The sequence below is a fragment of the Narcine bancroftii genome, chromosome 1 (assembly GCF_036971445.1).
Source record: "Narcine bancroftii isolate sNarBan1 chromosome 1, sNarBan1.hap1, whole genome shotgun sequence".
NCBI lineage: Eukaryota > Metazoa > Chordata > Chondrichthyes > Torpediniformes > Narcinidae > Narcine > Narcine bancroftii.
In genome coordinates this window covers 351,960,728-351,977,263 of record NC_091469.1, presented here as the reverse complement: position 1 = coordinate 351,977,263, position 16,536 = coordinate 351,960,728, and the positions used below count along the sequence as shown (strand labels likewise).

The 16,536-nt window shown below is 38.8% G+C and overlaps 1 protein-coding gene across 8 annotated transcripts in view; it reads right to left on the bottom strand.

The window, feature by feature from the left end:
- Positions 1–16,536, bottom strand: part of LOC138749384 (cadherin-20-like) — a 262,479-nt gene that overhangs the window by 56,110 nt on the left and 189,833 nt on the right. For 7 of the 8 annotated variants that reach the window (XM_069910637.1, XM_069910651.1, XM_069910663.1 and 4 more), the window contains 3 exons: positions 8,023–8,151; positions 5,563–5,730; positions 2,078–2,265 (listed from right to left, as the gene is read on the bottom strand). In XM_069910637.1, coding sequence (XP_069766738.1) covers positions 2,078–2,265; positions 5,563–5,730; positions 8,023–8,151 — 485 coding nt within the window. The remainder of the gene's footprint in view (positions 1–2,077; positions 2,266–5,562; positions 5,731–8,022; positions 8,152–16,536) is intronic. The other variant, XM_069910668.1, reaches the window with a different exon arrangement.

The window sequence follows — 16,536 nt, the reverse complement described above, 5'->3', positions numbered from 1 at the left end:
GAGCTCTTTTTTTCACACTTTTTTCCTTTGGAGAGGGCTGTTTCCACCTGACCAGCCACTACTCCATTACATGACTCCCCCCTCAAAGATGATTGTTGAGGGTAGCACAGTGGAAATTGACCACATCGACTTTAGTAAAGCACATGAGATGCTTGCTCCTGGTAGAACTGTCCAAGAGATTAAGTCACATGGGATTCACGGTGAGCTCATAGTTTGCATCCAAAATTGGCTTGGTCACAGGTGGGGGGTTGTTTTTCTGACTGGAGGTCTGTGGCCAGTGATTTAACACAAAGATTAGGACTGGGATCTCTATTATATGGATGAAAAGTTAGGGTGGTCTGATTAGAATGCACGTAGATGACCTGAAACTTGGAGTTGTGGATAGTGAGGAAAGTCTTCAAAGGGAGGATATAGATCAGATGTAAACGGTGAGAAATGGCAAGAGTTGAATCTAGAGAACTGTGAGGTGTTGCATTTTGGGAGGTCAAATTCTAAAGAAAAGTACCCAGAACTGTAAATGAAAGGACCCTTGGTAGCATTGTTCTAGAGAAGGATCTTGGGTTTTGGATCCATAGCTCTGTGAAAATGGATAGGAATGTAAAGCAGATATAAAACTTCATTGTTCAGGGCATTGAGTATAAAAATTGGAAAATCATATTAGGGCAGTATAAAACCTTAGGCCACCTTTGGAGTGGTGTGCAGGTCTAGTTGCCACCTTAAAGAAAGAAATTGAGGCTTTGGAAATGGTGTAGAAGAGGTTAATCAGGATGTTGTCTGAATTGGAGAGTGTTAGTTATCAGGAGAGAATGGACCAGTTTGAATTGTTTTTTTTCTAGAGCACTGGATGTGATAGGATATAGAATTATAAAATTATAGGAGGAGAGTAAAAAGTCAGTAATTTTCCCAGGGTTGAAATTCCAAATAGAGGGCACAGGTTTAAAGTGAAAGGGGGAAAATTGATGGAGATGTGCAATTTTTTAGCACTAAGAGTGGTAAGTGCTTGGAATGGATGCAAGGGGAAGTGGTAGAAACAGACACAATACCCATGTTAAAGAGGTGTTTGGATAAACATGCCAGGCAAGGAATTAAAGAATATAGACCATGAGCAGGCAGATGGGATTGGTTTAATGTGGCATCATGGGCAATGCAAACATGTTGAAGGATCTGTTCCCGAGCTCTACAATTGTATGTGAAAAATGATAAAAATTCAACTTTTGCTTATATTTTCAATGAGATCTAGGCTAATTGGTTAGAACTAGTGCAAACAAGAAACTCTCTCTACATGTATGCCCTCCTCAAAGGGTTATCAGGTTTCAAAACCATGTTTTATTTTTCTTGACAGGTTGTCTCCTTAAATTCTTGCTTTCCCTGTCATAATTTCATGAAGGAAGTGTGTGCCTCTGAGGCATAATTTATTAACTCCAATTCTCTGTGATTTTACCCTTCCTTTGCAATTTTCACCAGCCCTGCAATCCTCAGATTTTTCTGCTTTTCTCCAATCCTCTTCTCTGGACAACTCCAGTCTCTACTCAAACCATTCCCCCTTCCATATGTCCCAGCAAGCATAAATGTAACCTCATGCTGCAACAATGATCTTGGTAAGACACTTGACCGTATCTTTCAGACCTGATGGAACATTCAACCTCTCACATTCCTGATGATCCACAACTCCTGATTCCTTCCCACTTGGCCCATGGTGCCATTGCACCGTCAGGTCTTAAGTTTGGGATTACCTCTCTTAAGCTCACTGAACGCCTCTTGTCCTTTAAGACTCTCCTTCAAATAGACTTCTTTGATTGAGGCCTTTGGCCTCAACATTTTCTTATGTATCTCAATACAAAATTATTTTCAATTATATTCTTATGAAACATCTTGAGGCATTTTTTATTTTGCTGGGTTACAGGTGTCACATCAGTGCAAGTTGTTGTTCTTTGGTTGGCTATGGAGAGCAAAATAAGATTAAAAGCCAAAAGGAAAGAGGTTTGAGGATTTGAAAGGCAAGGGCATGGCATGTCTGAGGTCCAGACTCTGCCACCACTCTGCATTGTACTGGAGTTCTCCTTGGCAAATATCTCACCTCCTTTACGGTGATGACCCCAACTTGGTTACTTTCGTCCGTGATGATCTCAAATGTGTTGATCCCATCACCATTGATGAAGCTGTAGCTCAATTCTGCATTTATCCCCTCATCTGCATCCTTCGCTAGAATTCTTCCCACTGCTGAACCAACCATTGCTGACTCCATGACGCTCATCTGATATATTTCTGTGCCAGAGTAAATAGATACACATACATGTAAGCACACAAACTATTACTGTCAAACATGTGCTTTTCAAATAGCTAACTGTTAATATCCATTGTCCTGTCAAGGTTCCTGTGCTTCACATTGATGCTTGTTGAAAAATTTTGTGTCTACAATTTCGATCTCTCACTTTGAGGCAGTGCTCATTAAACAAATGGCCTGTTTAAAAAAAAAAATTAGACACTAAGTGGTGAGATGTGATCATGTTTCAGTATTGGCACCTATGTTCCAGAAAGCCAACATTTATATTTGAAATGAAAGATAATTTGAGAAGGGGGAGGGTAAAACTCAGTGACAGGACCAGATCTCCCCCCAGTGGTACAAGATGAAATCTCCAATCTCAGCTGCTTCTGCCATTTACAGCAACCAAAAATTAGTTGGATGTGTGTGTGTATATATATGAAAAAAAGTTTATCTAAATTTAAATTTAGGCACACAACGTGGTAACAGGCCATTCTGACCCATAAGCCTGTGCCAGCCAATTTGCACCCAATTGACTGCAACCTGCATTCGTTTTGAAGGGTGGGAGGAAACCAGAGCGCTTGGATGAAACTCATGCAGACACAGGGAGAATGTATAAACTCCTTAAAGACAAGGCCAGATTTGAATCCTAGTTGTTGGTGCTGTATCAACATTGTACTAACCACTACGCTAACTGTTTGTTACTTGGCTGTTGCCATTGTGAGGGGATTACTTAAGCATCTCCCTGAAGCACTTTGGGATGTTTTGCTACAATGAAGACTTTATCAGGCTAAAATATGCTGGGAAATGCTGGCTGTTCAACAGTGAATTGTTAGTGTTTCTTAGAGATACCAAGTTCAACAGCTGTTCTCTATCCTCTGGCGATTTCCTGGCTGTGTTCCTTGCATTGAATTCCTGATGGAATTCAGTAGTGCTGGAATTTCCCAGCATGCACACTGGTGAATCTTCATGCTGAACTTTCACTGGGCTAGTCTGGACACTGGAATCTTTTTAACTTGAATGTCGAGGAATAGTTTTAAGGAGAGAAGTTACCAGTAGATCCTTTGTATATTTTTTTAATTAATAGAGATGGCTTAACAGATTTTAATTTTTATAAGGTAATTTTCTAAAAATACACGTTTATCATTCTTTTGTTTAATTTTAGTAGTTTTTATGTTATTGAATCTAAACAGAACAATCAGAAATATGAAAAGCCCTTGACAGTCAAAATTAATCAATTTATATAGTTATTCAGCATGGAAATTGGTCATGGGGATCACCTCATCCATGCTGTCTGAGATCTCTATTTATGATTGTCCCATTTGTTTGCTTTTGGTTGATATTCTATCTAAATATATTTCAAAAGTGGTTACTCTACCTAACTCTACCTGCCTCTACCATCTCCTCTGGCATTTTATTCCATACATCCATATGTGGAAAACGTTGTCCCTCAAGTTCATATCCCATTTAAATATTTCCCCTCTTGACCTAAACTTATGGCCTCCAGTTTTAGACTCTCCTACCTTTTTTTAAAAAACAAAGACTATAATCATTCACCTTATTTAATGGCCCTCATGATTTGATAAACATTGACAAGATCACCCTTTAGTCTCTTTCGTATAGCATGGTGACCAGAACCACACACAATATTTGATGTAGCCTAACCAACATTTTGTACAACAGTAACATGATGCCCAACACTTGTACTTGCTTTATCTGATGAAGGCAGGCATAGGATACACCTTCTTTACTCTCCTGTCTATCTATGTTGCTACTTTTGGGTATCTGTGAACTTGTACCCCAAGATCTAACTGTTCAATAACACGCTCAGTGCTCTGCTATTCACTGCTTATGTTCTGCCTTGGCTTAACTTTATAAAATGCACCACATTACATCTCACATAAAATATGAAAGTGATTTAGTTCAAATGGAAACAAAGGTATTAAACATGAATAAGCAAACTACAAAGGTGAGAGACATGAGTTAGGTATGATGGATTGGGAAACTGTTAAAAGTAATTTTCACATATACATCACTGACATGCGGTTCCTTTAAGGCAGTGATTAAAATAGAAAATAGTGGTCCAGCAGTGACTTTCAAGAGATGCTAAAGTAGTATATCAAAGGAAAGGATAACATTCTTGCAAAATCAATAAGCCTGACGTGGGAATGTATCAGCATTCAGAAAAGAATGACAAATGCATTGATAAGGAAAGGGAAAGTGCAACATGAGAGTAGTCTAGTGAGAAACTTAACAGATGTAAAATGTTCCATAGATATATTAAAATAAAAATATTGACTACCTCAGTCTATTACAGGCTGAGGTGGGAGAAGTTACATTTTGGAATAAGTATGCATTAGAATATTTTTATAAATATTTGTGGCCTGTCGTTCACAGTAGAAAAAAACAGAAGACCAATAGGGAGTAAAGAACTTTGAAGGATGTAGCAAGGGAGATAGTATCCAGTCTTCTGGATGTGGAAAAAGTTACAGTGGGAGCACCTGCAGATTCACAAACGAAGAGTTACTTCAGTTGGAAGGACTGCTTAGGGCCTGAATGATGGTGGCAAGGGTAGCACTTCCTACTGTCACAGTGGTATAACCCTGTTATCTTTCAGAAACAGGTCTGAATATAATTGATAATTTTATACAGCATACTGTCAAAGGGAATCAAGGTTCTTGATGCCCTACTGAATGCTCCTTCTCAATTTGTCACCAACTAATTTTCTAGGATTGTATTGCAGGGTACTTTGATGTTTAAACATTCAAAGCAATAAATAAATATTCAATAATAAATAATGTTCAAAGTAAAAGTCCTTGAATGAAAGTCTGATTGAGTTTGTTTTGGGGTTTGATGGTGGAGGGGTAGCAGTTGTTTATAGAGGGGAAAGTGGTTAATACCTTCAGGGGGAATGTGATGAATAGAGTAAATTTGGCAGTTGGTGATGATCATTAACGACAGGAGGTAATGGAAAGTGACCACTTGGACCATCAGAGTTGATAAAGTGGCATGCTGTCCCATTGCAGAGGGAAGGTTGACAGTAGATAGCCAGCAAGCTATGAGAGGAGCTGGGTGTAGATTGCAATAACCTGCCAGATTGTAATAATTGACTATATGATATTAAATGTCATTTACTTGTGCAGAAACAATGGGCAATGTTGCCTGAAGGTAATAAGAAACAGAATTAAGTTTTAATTGGGTATAATATTAATGGGATGAGATATTTGAGGATTACAATGAACCTGCTAAGCTAGTTGGCTTGCTGTAACAATAAGCATTTGATCATGAGAGGTACTTACTTTGAGGGAATCTCGGAGGATTGTCATTGACATCTGTGAGGGTGATGTTTACAGTTGTGGTCCCTGATAATCCCCCCATTTGGCCACCCATGTCCTTGGCTTGTACAACCACTTGGTATCCATCCTTAACCTCTCTGTCCATATTTGATAAAGCTGTCCTGATGATTCCTGGGGATGGAAATAAGACAAGCATTATTTGATGACTGTAATATGAAAGCTGTTTCAGAAACAATCAGCAGAGGGCATCAGTGCTGTTTCAGGGAAGTAGAAGATTGACAGTAACGCAGAGATGACATTCAATTCAATATATTGGACAAACCTTGAGAAATGTTATCAAATTGGCCATTATCAGTAATACTGTGATTAAAGTTTCTGAAGTGTTTAAAATTCAAATGCAAATAAGTGAGCTCATTGTGTTGCTGTCAGGGATTTGAGGTTTAGAGATCTTGTGGGTATTGTAGCATATCAATAATATTGCTTGAGTCATGATTCAGAGGCTTAGACTGTTGATGCTAAGACACCATAGACCATATTATGTTAGAAATTTAAATCTGTTAAGCTTTTAAACTCCAGATTAATTAAATTGTGTTAGCAAAGTTGATCATGAAATAACTGATTGTGGAAAGCCCTTGAGGGAAGATTTAAAAAAAAATTTAGACAAGTAGGCTGAAATGGCCTGTTATCGTGCTATAAGTTCATCTGCTCAATTTACATACACCAAATTAACCTACATACCTGGTCTGTTCTGAATTGTGGGAGGAAACTGGAGGTCCCGGGGAAAACCCACGCAGACATGAGGGGAACATACAAACTTCTTACAGACAGCGTGGGGTTCAAACACCAGTCCCAATTGCCGCCACTGTAAAGGCGTTGTGCTAACCGCTACGCCAACCATGCCACCCAGAAATTTGCTATCCTTTCCCAATCTAGCTAAAATATAACTTGAAGCTCTCAGTGATGTGGCTGATATTTGTGCCTGAAAGGTCATTGATCAGAAACATTACACATTTATCTCTCTGCAGATGCTGTTTGACATAATTAAGATATCCAGCAGTGAGAGCCAGTGGATGTGGTGTACCTGGACTTCCAAAAGGCCTTCGATAAGGTCCCGCATAAACGACTGGCTTCCAAAATCAAGGCTAATGGGATTGGGGGCAAAGTATTGATGTGGATTGAGAACTGGCTGGCAGGTAGAAGACAGAGAGTTGGGATAAATGGCTCGTTTTCTGAGTGGCAGGCGGTGACCAGTGGGGTACCACAGGGATCTGTGCTGGGACCCCAGCTGTTCACAATTTACATTAATGATCTGGATGAGGAGATTGGATGTAATATCTCCAAATTTGCAGATGACACTAAGCTAGGAGGGGTTGTGTGCACGGAAGAAGGGGTCAGGAAGCTCCAGTGTGATTTGGATAAATTGAGGGACTGGGCAGATACATGGCAAATGCACTACAATGTGGATAAATGTGAGGTTATCCACTTTGGTAATACAAACCGGAGGGCAGATTACTATTTGAATGGCAATAGATTAAGAGATGGGGAAGTGCAGAGAGACCTAGGGGTACTTGTACATCAGTCTCTGAAGGCGAGCATGCAGGTACAGCAGGCAGTTAAAAAGGCAAATGGTATGTTGGCCTTCATATCAAGAGGGTTTGAGTATAGGAACAAGGATACCTTACTGCAGCTATACAGGACCTTGGTAAGACCCCACCTGGAGTATTGTGTGCAGTTTTGGTCACCTTATCTAAGGAAGGATGTTCTTACAATGGAGGGAGTGCAGAGGCGATTCACCAGGCTGATACCTGGAATGGCAGGAATGACTTATGAGGAAAGATTGTGCAAATTGGGATTGTACTCGCTGGAGTTTAGAAGATTGAGAGGGGATCTCATAGAGACCTATAAAATTCTGGCAGGACTGGGCAGAGTGGATGCAGATGGGATGTTTCCAATGATGGGAAAATCCAGAACTCGGGGCCATGGTTTGAGGATAATAGGCAAACCATTTAGGACCGAGATGAGGAGGAATTTCTTGACCCAGAGGGTGGTGAATCTGTGGAATTCATTGCCACAGAGGGCAGTAGAGGCAGGTTCATTAAATCTATTTAAGAGGGAATTAGATCTATTTCTTCAGTATAAGGGTATTAAAGATTATGGAGAGAAGGCGGGGACGGGGTACTGAACTTTAAGATCAGCCATGATCTCGTTGAATGGCGGAGCAGGCTCGAAGGGTCGAATGACCTACTCCTGCTCCTATCTTCTATGTTTCTATGTTTCTATGTCTTTCTCATGGATATAGATTTCCAGCATCTACAGTATGTGTTTCTGGTGATGCACTTTGTAGTTCAAAAGGGTGGCTTACCAGTACCTTTTCAAGGAATGAGATTCTGTCATTGAATAAAATATCTTTCATACATCATAGCTGCCTCTACTGCTGTTTATTCAAATAATTCTTATTCTTACCAGACCCTACAATTTCATGACAGTCCTTTCGTCTTGAAATTGGACCTTTCTGCAAGTTGCACATCAAAGGGGCTTTTTGAGGAACAAAGAAGCAGTGGCTGTGATCTCTGCAGGCAGTTGCTTCAGGAACTACAGAGGTGGGGTTTAAAACAGTGATTGGGGAGAAAAATAATCCTAACAATCTTTTACAGGTAAATTTACCTAATTTTGTTACATTTGTGAGTTTCCCATTTGCGCAATAGAATTTGTGCAGCTGCCATTTAGCACAACAAAATTAATAGAGTAAATCAAACTTCCAGGAAATCACTGTAGGAGTTTAGTATTTGCATTGGCTAGGTTAGAGGTTTGTTCATACAATTCTGATCAAAATGGCATTACTTTTTTTTGGAATTTTAAAAATTTTCACTCTGTGAACCACATCAACCAAAATATGTACAAACGTATCTCATTAAATTTACAGTGGTCTTTTCTTTCCCCCCCCCCCCACCTTTCCCTCCCTCCCCTCTACCCACCCCCTCCAATACCCATAAACATTCAACATATGCAATACAATAAAACCATAAAACAATATTTTCACACAAAGGAAAGTAAACAAGAAAAATGTGTCATCTATTTATTACACACTGAATCTAGTCGTTTTGTTGTCTTATAATTTTCATTCCTATTTTAGGGAATGGAGGTTGTAGGCAATGATATGTTCCATGTATGTTCCGGATATGTTTCATGTATGGTTCCCAAATTTGTTCAAACATTGTGACTTTATTTTTTAAATTGTTATTTTTTTCCAATGGAATACATTTATTCATTTCCATGTACCATTGCTGTATTCTCATGCTCTCTTCCATTTTCCAAGTTGACATTATACATTTTTCTTCTATCGCTAAGGCTACCATAATGAATTTTTTTTTGCACTTTATCTAATTTGAGGCCTAATTCTCTACTACTTATGTTACTTAAAAGAAATATATTTTTCTTTTGGTATGTTATTTTTTTGTAATTTTATTTAGTATCTGATTTAATTCTTCCCAAAATGTATTTACTTTTGTACATGCCCAAGTTGCATGTAATGCTGTTCCCATTTCTTTCTTACAGTATCTGATAATGTTGAATCCCATTTTTAAAATTTTTGAGGAGTAACATATACCCTGTGTAACCAATTATACTGTATCATGCATAACCTTGTGTTTATTGTATTCGTCATAGTTCCAGAACATAACTTTTCCCATACCTCATTTTTTATCTTTATGTTTAGATCTATTTCCCACTTCTGCTTAGGTTTATAGTTTATTTCATTTTCCTTATCTTGCAGCTTAATGTACATGTTGGTTATAAATCTTTTAATTATCATTGTGTCTGTAATCACGTATTCAAAGCTGCTTCCTTCAGGTAATCTCAAGCTGTTTCCCAATTTATCCTTTAAATAAGCTTTCAATTGATGATGTGCAAACATTGTACCATGAGTTATTCCATATTTGTACTTCAAATGTTCAAATAAACTGATTTTATACTCCTCCTTTATTTTTATCCCTTTTACTTTATTTTCTATTCTTATCAGTTCTGCCAAAGGTTCTATTGCTAAGGTGAACAGTGAAGGGAATAGTGGACATCCCTGTCTAGTTGACCTACTTAATTTAAAGTGACTTGATACATATCCATTTACTGCTACCTTCGCCAACAGTCCATTATAAAATGCTTTAATCTAATTATATTTTTTCTGGTAGATTGAATTTCTGTAATACTTTAAATAAGTAATTCCACTCTACTCTGTCAAAGGCTTTTTCTGCATCTACAGCAACTGCCACTGTTGGTTTCTTATTTCCTTGAACTGCGTAGATGATCCAGCAATCATTGGAGGTTCAGAGGTAGAATGGGTTAGCAACTTTAAATTCTCAGATATCACTATCTTGGAGAACCTGGCCTTGACCTTTCATCGGAAGATCTTTCCTGGAACCAACACACCAATGGCATCATGAAGAAAGCCTCTACTTCCTCAGGAGTTTGCGGAGGAGCTAGTGGAGTTGTTCAAGTGAACCAGTACGGACTTGAAGGGCCAACATGGCCTGTTTCTGTGCTGTAAACGGTTATATGGTTATGGTTACATTGACCGCTGTTCGTCTTTTCTTAAGAAATCCAGTTTGATCTTGTTTTACTCTTTTAGGTACATAATCATCCAATCTGTTTGCTAATAATTTTGCTATTATCTTATAGTCTGAGTTAAGTAGAGGTATTGGTCTATATGATGCTGGTGTTAGTGGATCCTTCCCCGTCTTTGGTATAACTGTAATTATTGCTGTCTTACATGAATCTTTCAAGTTTTGTGTTTCTTCTATCTGGTTCATAACTTCCAGGAGAGGAGGAATTAATAACTCCTTAAATGTTGTATAAAATTCTATTGGAAATCCATCCTCTCTTAGTGTTTTATTGTTTGGTAGCTTTTTTTTAATATATCCTGTACTTTCTCTATTTCAAATGGTTTTATTAGTTTGTTTTGTTCCTCTTCTTGCAATTTCGGCAGTTCAATTTTAGCTAAAAATTCCTCTATTTAATCATTTTTCCCCTCGTTCTCAGTTTGATACAATTGTTTATAAAATTCCTTAACATTTTCATTAATCTCTGTTGGATTATATATAATCTGTTTGTCCTTTTTCCTTGATGCCAGTATCTTTTTTTAGCTTGTTCTGTTTTAAGTTGCCAGGCTAATATTTTATGTGTTTTTTCTCCCAGTTTGTAATACTTTTGCTTTGTTTTCATTGTGTTCTTCTTCACCTTGTACAGTTGTAATGTGTCTTTCACTGATCCTGTGTTTATTTCAAAATCTGTTTAAATTTGGCGTTCAATAAATTCCCTAAATTCCTGTCTTTTAAGTAGCGTGGAGTTTAACCTCCATCTATATGTTCTTGGTGGGTTGTCCTCCAGTTCAAATGCTAATAATGGGGGTGAATGATCTGACAGTAGTCTAGCTTTGTATTCAGTTTTTCTAACTCTCCTTTGAATATGGGTTGACAACAAAAACATATCAATTCTTGACTACGTTTTGTGCCTACTCGAATAATATGAAAATTACTTCTCTCTTGGGTGTTGCCTCCTCCATATATCCATAAGTTTCATTTCCTGCATTGATTTAACTTCAAATTTGGCTACTTTATTCTTTTTACCTGACTTTTGTCTAGTTTTATCCAACATTGGGTCCAAATTAAGGTTAAAATCCCCTCCTATCAATATATTTCCTTTTGTGTCTGTAATTTTCCAAAAAAATATCCTGCATAAACTCTTGATACTCTTCGTAAGGAACGTATATATTGAGCAAACTCCAAAATTCTGAATATATCTGACACTTTATCATTGCATACCTCCCTGCCGGATCTATTATTTCCTCCTCTATTTTGAATGGTATATTTTTGTTAACTAGTATGGCTACACCTCTAGCTTTTTAATTCTAGGATGCTACTGTTACGTGTCCCACCCAGTCTCTATTTAGTTTATGTTCCGCTTCAGTTAGATGCGTTTCCTGCACAAATGCTATATCTATTTTTTGCCTTCTTCAATAAATTTAGTAGCCTCTTCCTTTTAATTTGGTTATGTATTCCATTAATGTTTATAGTCTTATAGTTCAACATGGCCATCTTGTGTCTTGCATACATCCCTTTTCCACTTCTTTGCCACCTCCATCCTCCTTTCCCCATTTTCATCTCTTAATTTTCTCTTATTACACTTAATATACGGCAACACATTTAAGACATAAAGTACCCCCACAGTTCCCACATCCACTAATACCTTAACCCCAAAAGTCCCCCCCCCCCTTTCTGAGTTGCCCCATAACCCTTGCTGGGCAACCACAACTCCCCTTTTCATTTGGGTTGCGATCTTGTTCACAGCGTCAACTGATTTTGCAGTGACGGTTATTTCCCCTCCACCCAGCCTTCTCCAGAAAACTTTTTTAAAAACACATATAACAAACTTCTCTCTTTTTCCCCTTACTCCCTTCCTTCCCTTCTCTTTTCCCTCTTTAGTTCTTTAGATATACATTGTTTTTACATCTTTATATAAACTTTATTGCCGTTCTTCATTCTTGTTACATCTCTTCATCTCTTCTCCTGTCCTGCAAATTCTTGCGCTTTCTCTGGATCCGAGAACAGTCTGTTTTGCTCCCCGTGTATAAATATTTTAAGCATGGCTGGATGTCTTAATATGAATTTGTAACCTTTTTTCCATAAAGTTGATTTTTGCTGGATTAAATTCCTTCTTCCTCTTTAAGAGTTCAAAACTTGTGTTTGGATAAAAAAATATTTTTTTGACCTTTGTATTCCAATGGTTTATTATCTTCTCTAATTTTATTCCTTGCCTGTTCCAGTATATTTTCTCTTGTCTTGTATCTCAAAAATTTCACTAAGATGGATCTTGGTTTTTGATGTGCCTGTGGTTTTGGAGCTAGTGCTCTGTGTGCCCTTTCTATTTCCATTTCTTCCTGCATTTCTGTCATTCCCAGGACCTTTGGGATCCATCTTTTTATAAATTCCTTCATGCCTGTGCCTTCTTCATCCTCCTTCAGGCCCACTATTTTGATGTTCTTTCACCTACTATAATTTTCCAGCATATCAATTTTCTGAGATAACAACTCTTTAATTTTTTTTGTCACTTTCTTCCAATTTTTCTCTTAAGTCATTCACTTCCTTTTCTATAGTCGTTTCCCGCTCTTCCACATTCTCTCCTCTTTTCCCTATTTCTGTCATTACCAGTTCTAACCTTTGCATTTTATCTTCTGTTCTTTTCATTTTCCTTTTAATTGCATTAAACTCTAATAATAACCATTCTTTTACTGATCTCATTTGTTCTTCAAAAAAGACTTTATCTATATTCTGTTCATCAGTCTTACCTTTTATTTCTCTTTGTCCATCAGTTTTACCTTCTATTTCTCTGTGAAGATCTTGGTCTTCTTCATCTTCTGTGTCTGTATCTGTGTTTGTGTCTTCTTCTTTTCTTTGTGTCTGTATCTCTTTTCCTGATGAGCTGCTTGTCGGGCCTCTTCTTGATAGGCCTCGTTGCTGTTCCTCCCCTCTTGGGTTGCTCGTCTGTTGTGCTGCTTGACGTTGGTCTTCTTGTCGACCTTCCCTCTGTCTGTCTTCCACATCTGTTTCGTCACACCCTCTTCTGCTGTCTTCCTTATCCTCCAGCTGAGAGCCCTGGTGTCTGGCATCTCTCAGCTGCTCGGTCTGTGACAGCCCGCTCCTCTGCTGAACCCCCCTCCTGCTGGTGTCCTTTCTCCTCTGATTGTGCACTGCGCACTTTTGTTTGGCTCCGAGAGCCATTTTTGTAGTGTACTGGCTGGTGGATCGCGACTCTGCAGGGCAGCTAATGACTTCGAGGGTCGGGTCCTCCTTGTCACCACAGCATCCTGTTCCTTCGTGCAGGTAAGGCTTTCTTCCTTCTTCTCCGGTGACTTTTTAACTTTTTTTCCAGCTGTTCTTATTTTCTCCTTCTTGTAAGCCACCTTATTTCTCTTCTTTGTATCTTTATCTTCTATTTCTTGTACTTTATTTCTGTTATGCTTTGCTTTTTCCTGACTTTTTTTCCTATTTTCCTGGAGAGGGCTGGTTTTTCCGACCAGCCACTACTCCATCACGTGACTCCTCAAAATGGCATTACTCTTTAATCTTGATTGGAGTAAGTTTGCTCACATTCCTGAATAATTTGTCCATTCATTGCTCAGTTGCTTCTCCCAAAACAAGCATCGGACTTGTCAGCCACAAACGAGCCTGCAGCTGACGTGGACTTTTTACCCCCTCCATAAATCTTCGTCCGCAAAGCCAAGCCAAAGAATTAATAATGGTATAACACAGAATTCATCTGCAGGCAAATTTTTCACTCTGGTATTTAATTGACCAACACTCAATCTGCAAACTGGGAGGTCAGGATCAGGGTCACAGACACTAATTTTTCCAGCCTCAGAGCTGTTCCAAATTGCTAATGTTGATCTGTCATAACTCAGTTCATCACTCACTGCTAGTTCATCTAAATGCACGAGGAATGGGATCAGCCATTAATAGACTGCACTTATGTCATAGAATCACATGGCCTCCTGTATCCATGCCAACCAGTGAAGGTCTACAGATGTGTGATGGAAAGTATACTGAATGATTTCATCACAGCCTGGTTTGGAAACTCAAGTGCTCAGGAACACAGAAGGCTGTAGGAAGTGGCAAACCAAGCCAAGCCCATCAAGGGCACCGGTCTCCATCCATTGAGAACATTTAAGGTACTGCATCATGTAGGCAGCCCATGGCATGGCACAGCATGGCATAGCAATAATGGGATGATTTGCATAGCAGTAAGTGCAATGCTATAACAGCATCAGCGACCTGGCTTAAAATCCGGCCATGTCGGTAAGGTGCTTGTACATTCTCCCCTTGTCTGCATGGGTTTTCTCTGGGTGCTCTGGTTTCTTCCCAGCCTTCAAAATGTACTTGGGGGGGGGGGGTGCCAGTTAATTTGGGAAAAATTGGGTGGCACAGGATTAAATGGCTGAAATCGGCTTCCACTGTGATGTAAATGTAAAAAAAAAATTAGCATCTTAAACGATTCCCATCACCTTGACCACAATCTCTTCCTGCTGCTCCTGCGGTCCAAGGCCTGAGAACCAAGATTTCCAGGTTCAAGAACAGTTTTTTTTCCATCAGCTGTCTGGCTTTTGAACCTCCCATATTTTCCTAAACCTAGCCATAACCTTCCCTGGAACCACCAAAAGATATTTCTACATTACTGAAATGTTACTTTCCATCTTTCACTAACTGCAAACTGTGAATATTTATTTATCTGATTATTTTTTATATTTTTTAATCTTGCAAGTATGTTGATTTAAATTGTTACTATTGCAGTTGGTGTATTTTGTATACCTGTTTGATCTGCAGTATGTAAGAATGTTGGCGTACCTGTACATTGAACTTGTGGAAATGACAATACACTTGTATGGAACATTGAGAATGAAGTTTTCTCACTACTATTACACTTTTCCAGTACTCAGCCCATAGCTTCTATGCTAAATGCTTTAGCATTTAAAAGTTTATCAAAATATTTTTTGTTGTACAAGCCTCCACATCAAGTAGTGATTGAAACAAAAACAACTTCCTCAATTCCACTCTACAATTTTTTTTCTAAAATTATGCCATCTGGTGAAGGTAGCTCTGAGGGTAAAACCCTTTTTCTATTTACCCCATCTCTATGCCTTATAAAGTTTAATATCTCCATCAGGGCCTCCACAACCTCCTCTGAGCCAATCTCCACCAATGTGGTCTCTCCTCATAACTGAAATGTTTTAGCTAAGGCAACATCCCAATGAATATCCCCAGAATCTTCTCCAGTGCAATCATGCCATTGGTGTAGAATGTTGACCAGAACTGTACGCATTGCGCCAGCTGTTGTCTAATTAATGTTTCATAAAATGCCACCATAACCACCTAATATCTCCTTGGTAACTTCCCACCAGGAGTGCCTGGCAGTAGCCCTGAAGGGGTTTCTATGGTCCTTTGAACAAAAGACAAAGCCTATGTCTCTTGCTTGCCCAGGCTCCTATGATCCTCTAGACACATTCTAGTATCCATCAACACTGCATCCATTCATTTAAGGTCAACCATCCACTGTAGTTGGAAGAAAACTCTTCACCAGATTGATTCCTGGGAGAATTGTCCTATCAAGAAAAATTAAATGGTTTGGACCTATGCTTTCTAGAGTTTATAAGGATCGGTGGAGTGACAGATTAAATTGTGTTGTGTTTATATATAGATATGATTTTGGGAGATAAATTGGGGAAGGTTTTTTAGTATAGGTCACATACAAAAACTTTAAAAGAGATCTTATTTAAAATACTGGAGCTCTTCTCATGCAAGGCAGGTCTGCGCCAAGAGCCTTTGTAAAAGCTTTGGAGAGTGCCCAAGAGACGTCACTAATGGATTATTGCTTACAAGAAGACAGATGAAAGAACTTGTTGGAGCCATAGGTTGTCTGGAGTGGAACTTGATGTTTTAAAGTCAGCAGCAGCAGGGACTGGAACAGGACAAGCTGCGAAACGGGTTGAGTGCTTAGTTCAGCCTGGTCAAAGCCTTTGTGGCTCATGCAAGAGGAGAGGACTGGCTACCTAATGTTTCACTTGAAATAGAAGAAACAAAAAGGAACTCCGGTGACCTGAAAGAAAGAGGTTATCATCTGGAGAACCTTGAGGGGGCAAGTTTCTTTGGCAAGACACTGAAGTGGCTGGTTACAAGGAATCAGTTGTGGGTGACAGCGAACAACAAATCTCTCTGAAAACTGACAAGAAACTTCCTGAGCGGTGTCCATATACCTTTCAAGCACCAAAGCCTGGCAAACTTCATAAATGTTAAATTCTGTGCACAGTATAAGAATTGCCTGTAACCAATGAACTTGGAGGAATGAGAAGTGAGATTGGACTGTGAATCAAAGAACTTTTCTGAACTAACACACACATTGCAGACACGTGTACTTAGAATTAGAAGGGGGTTAAGT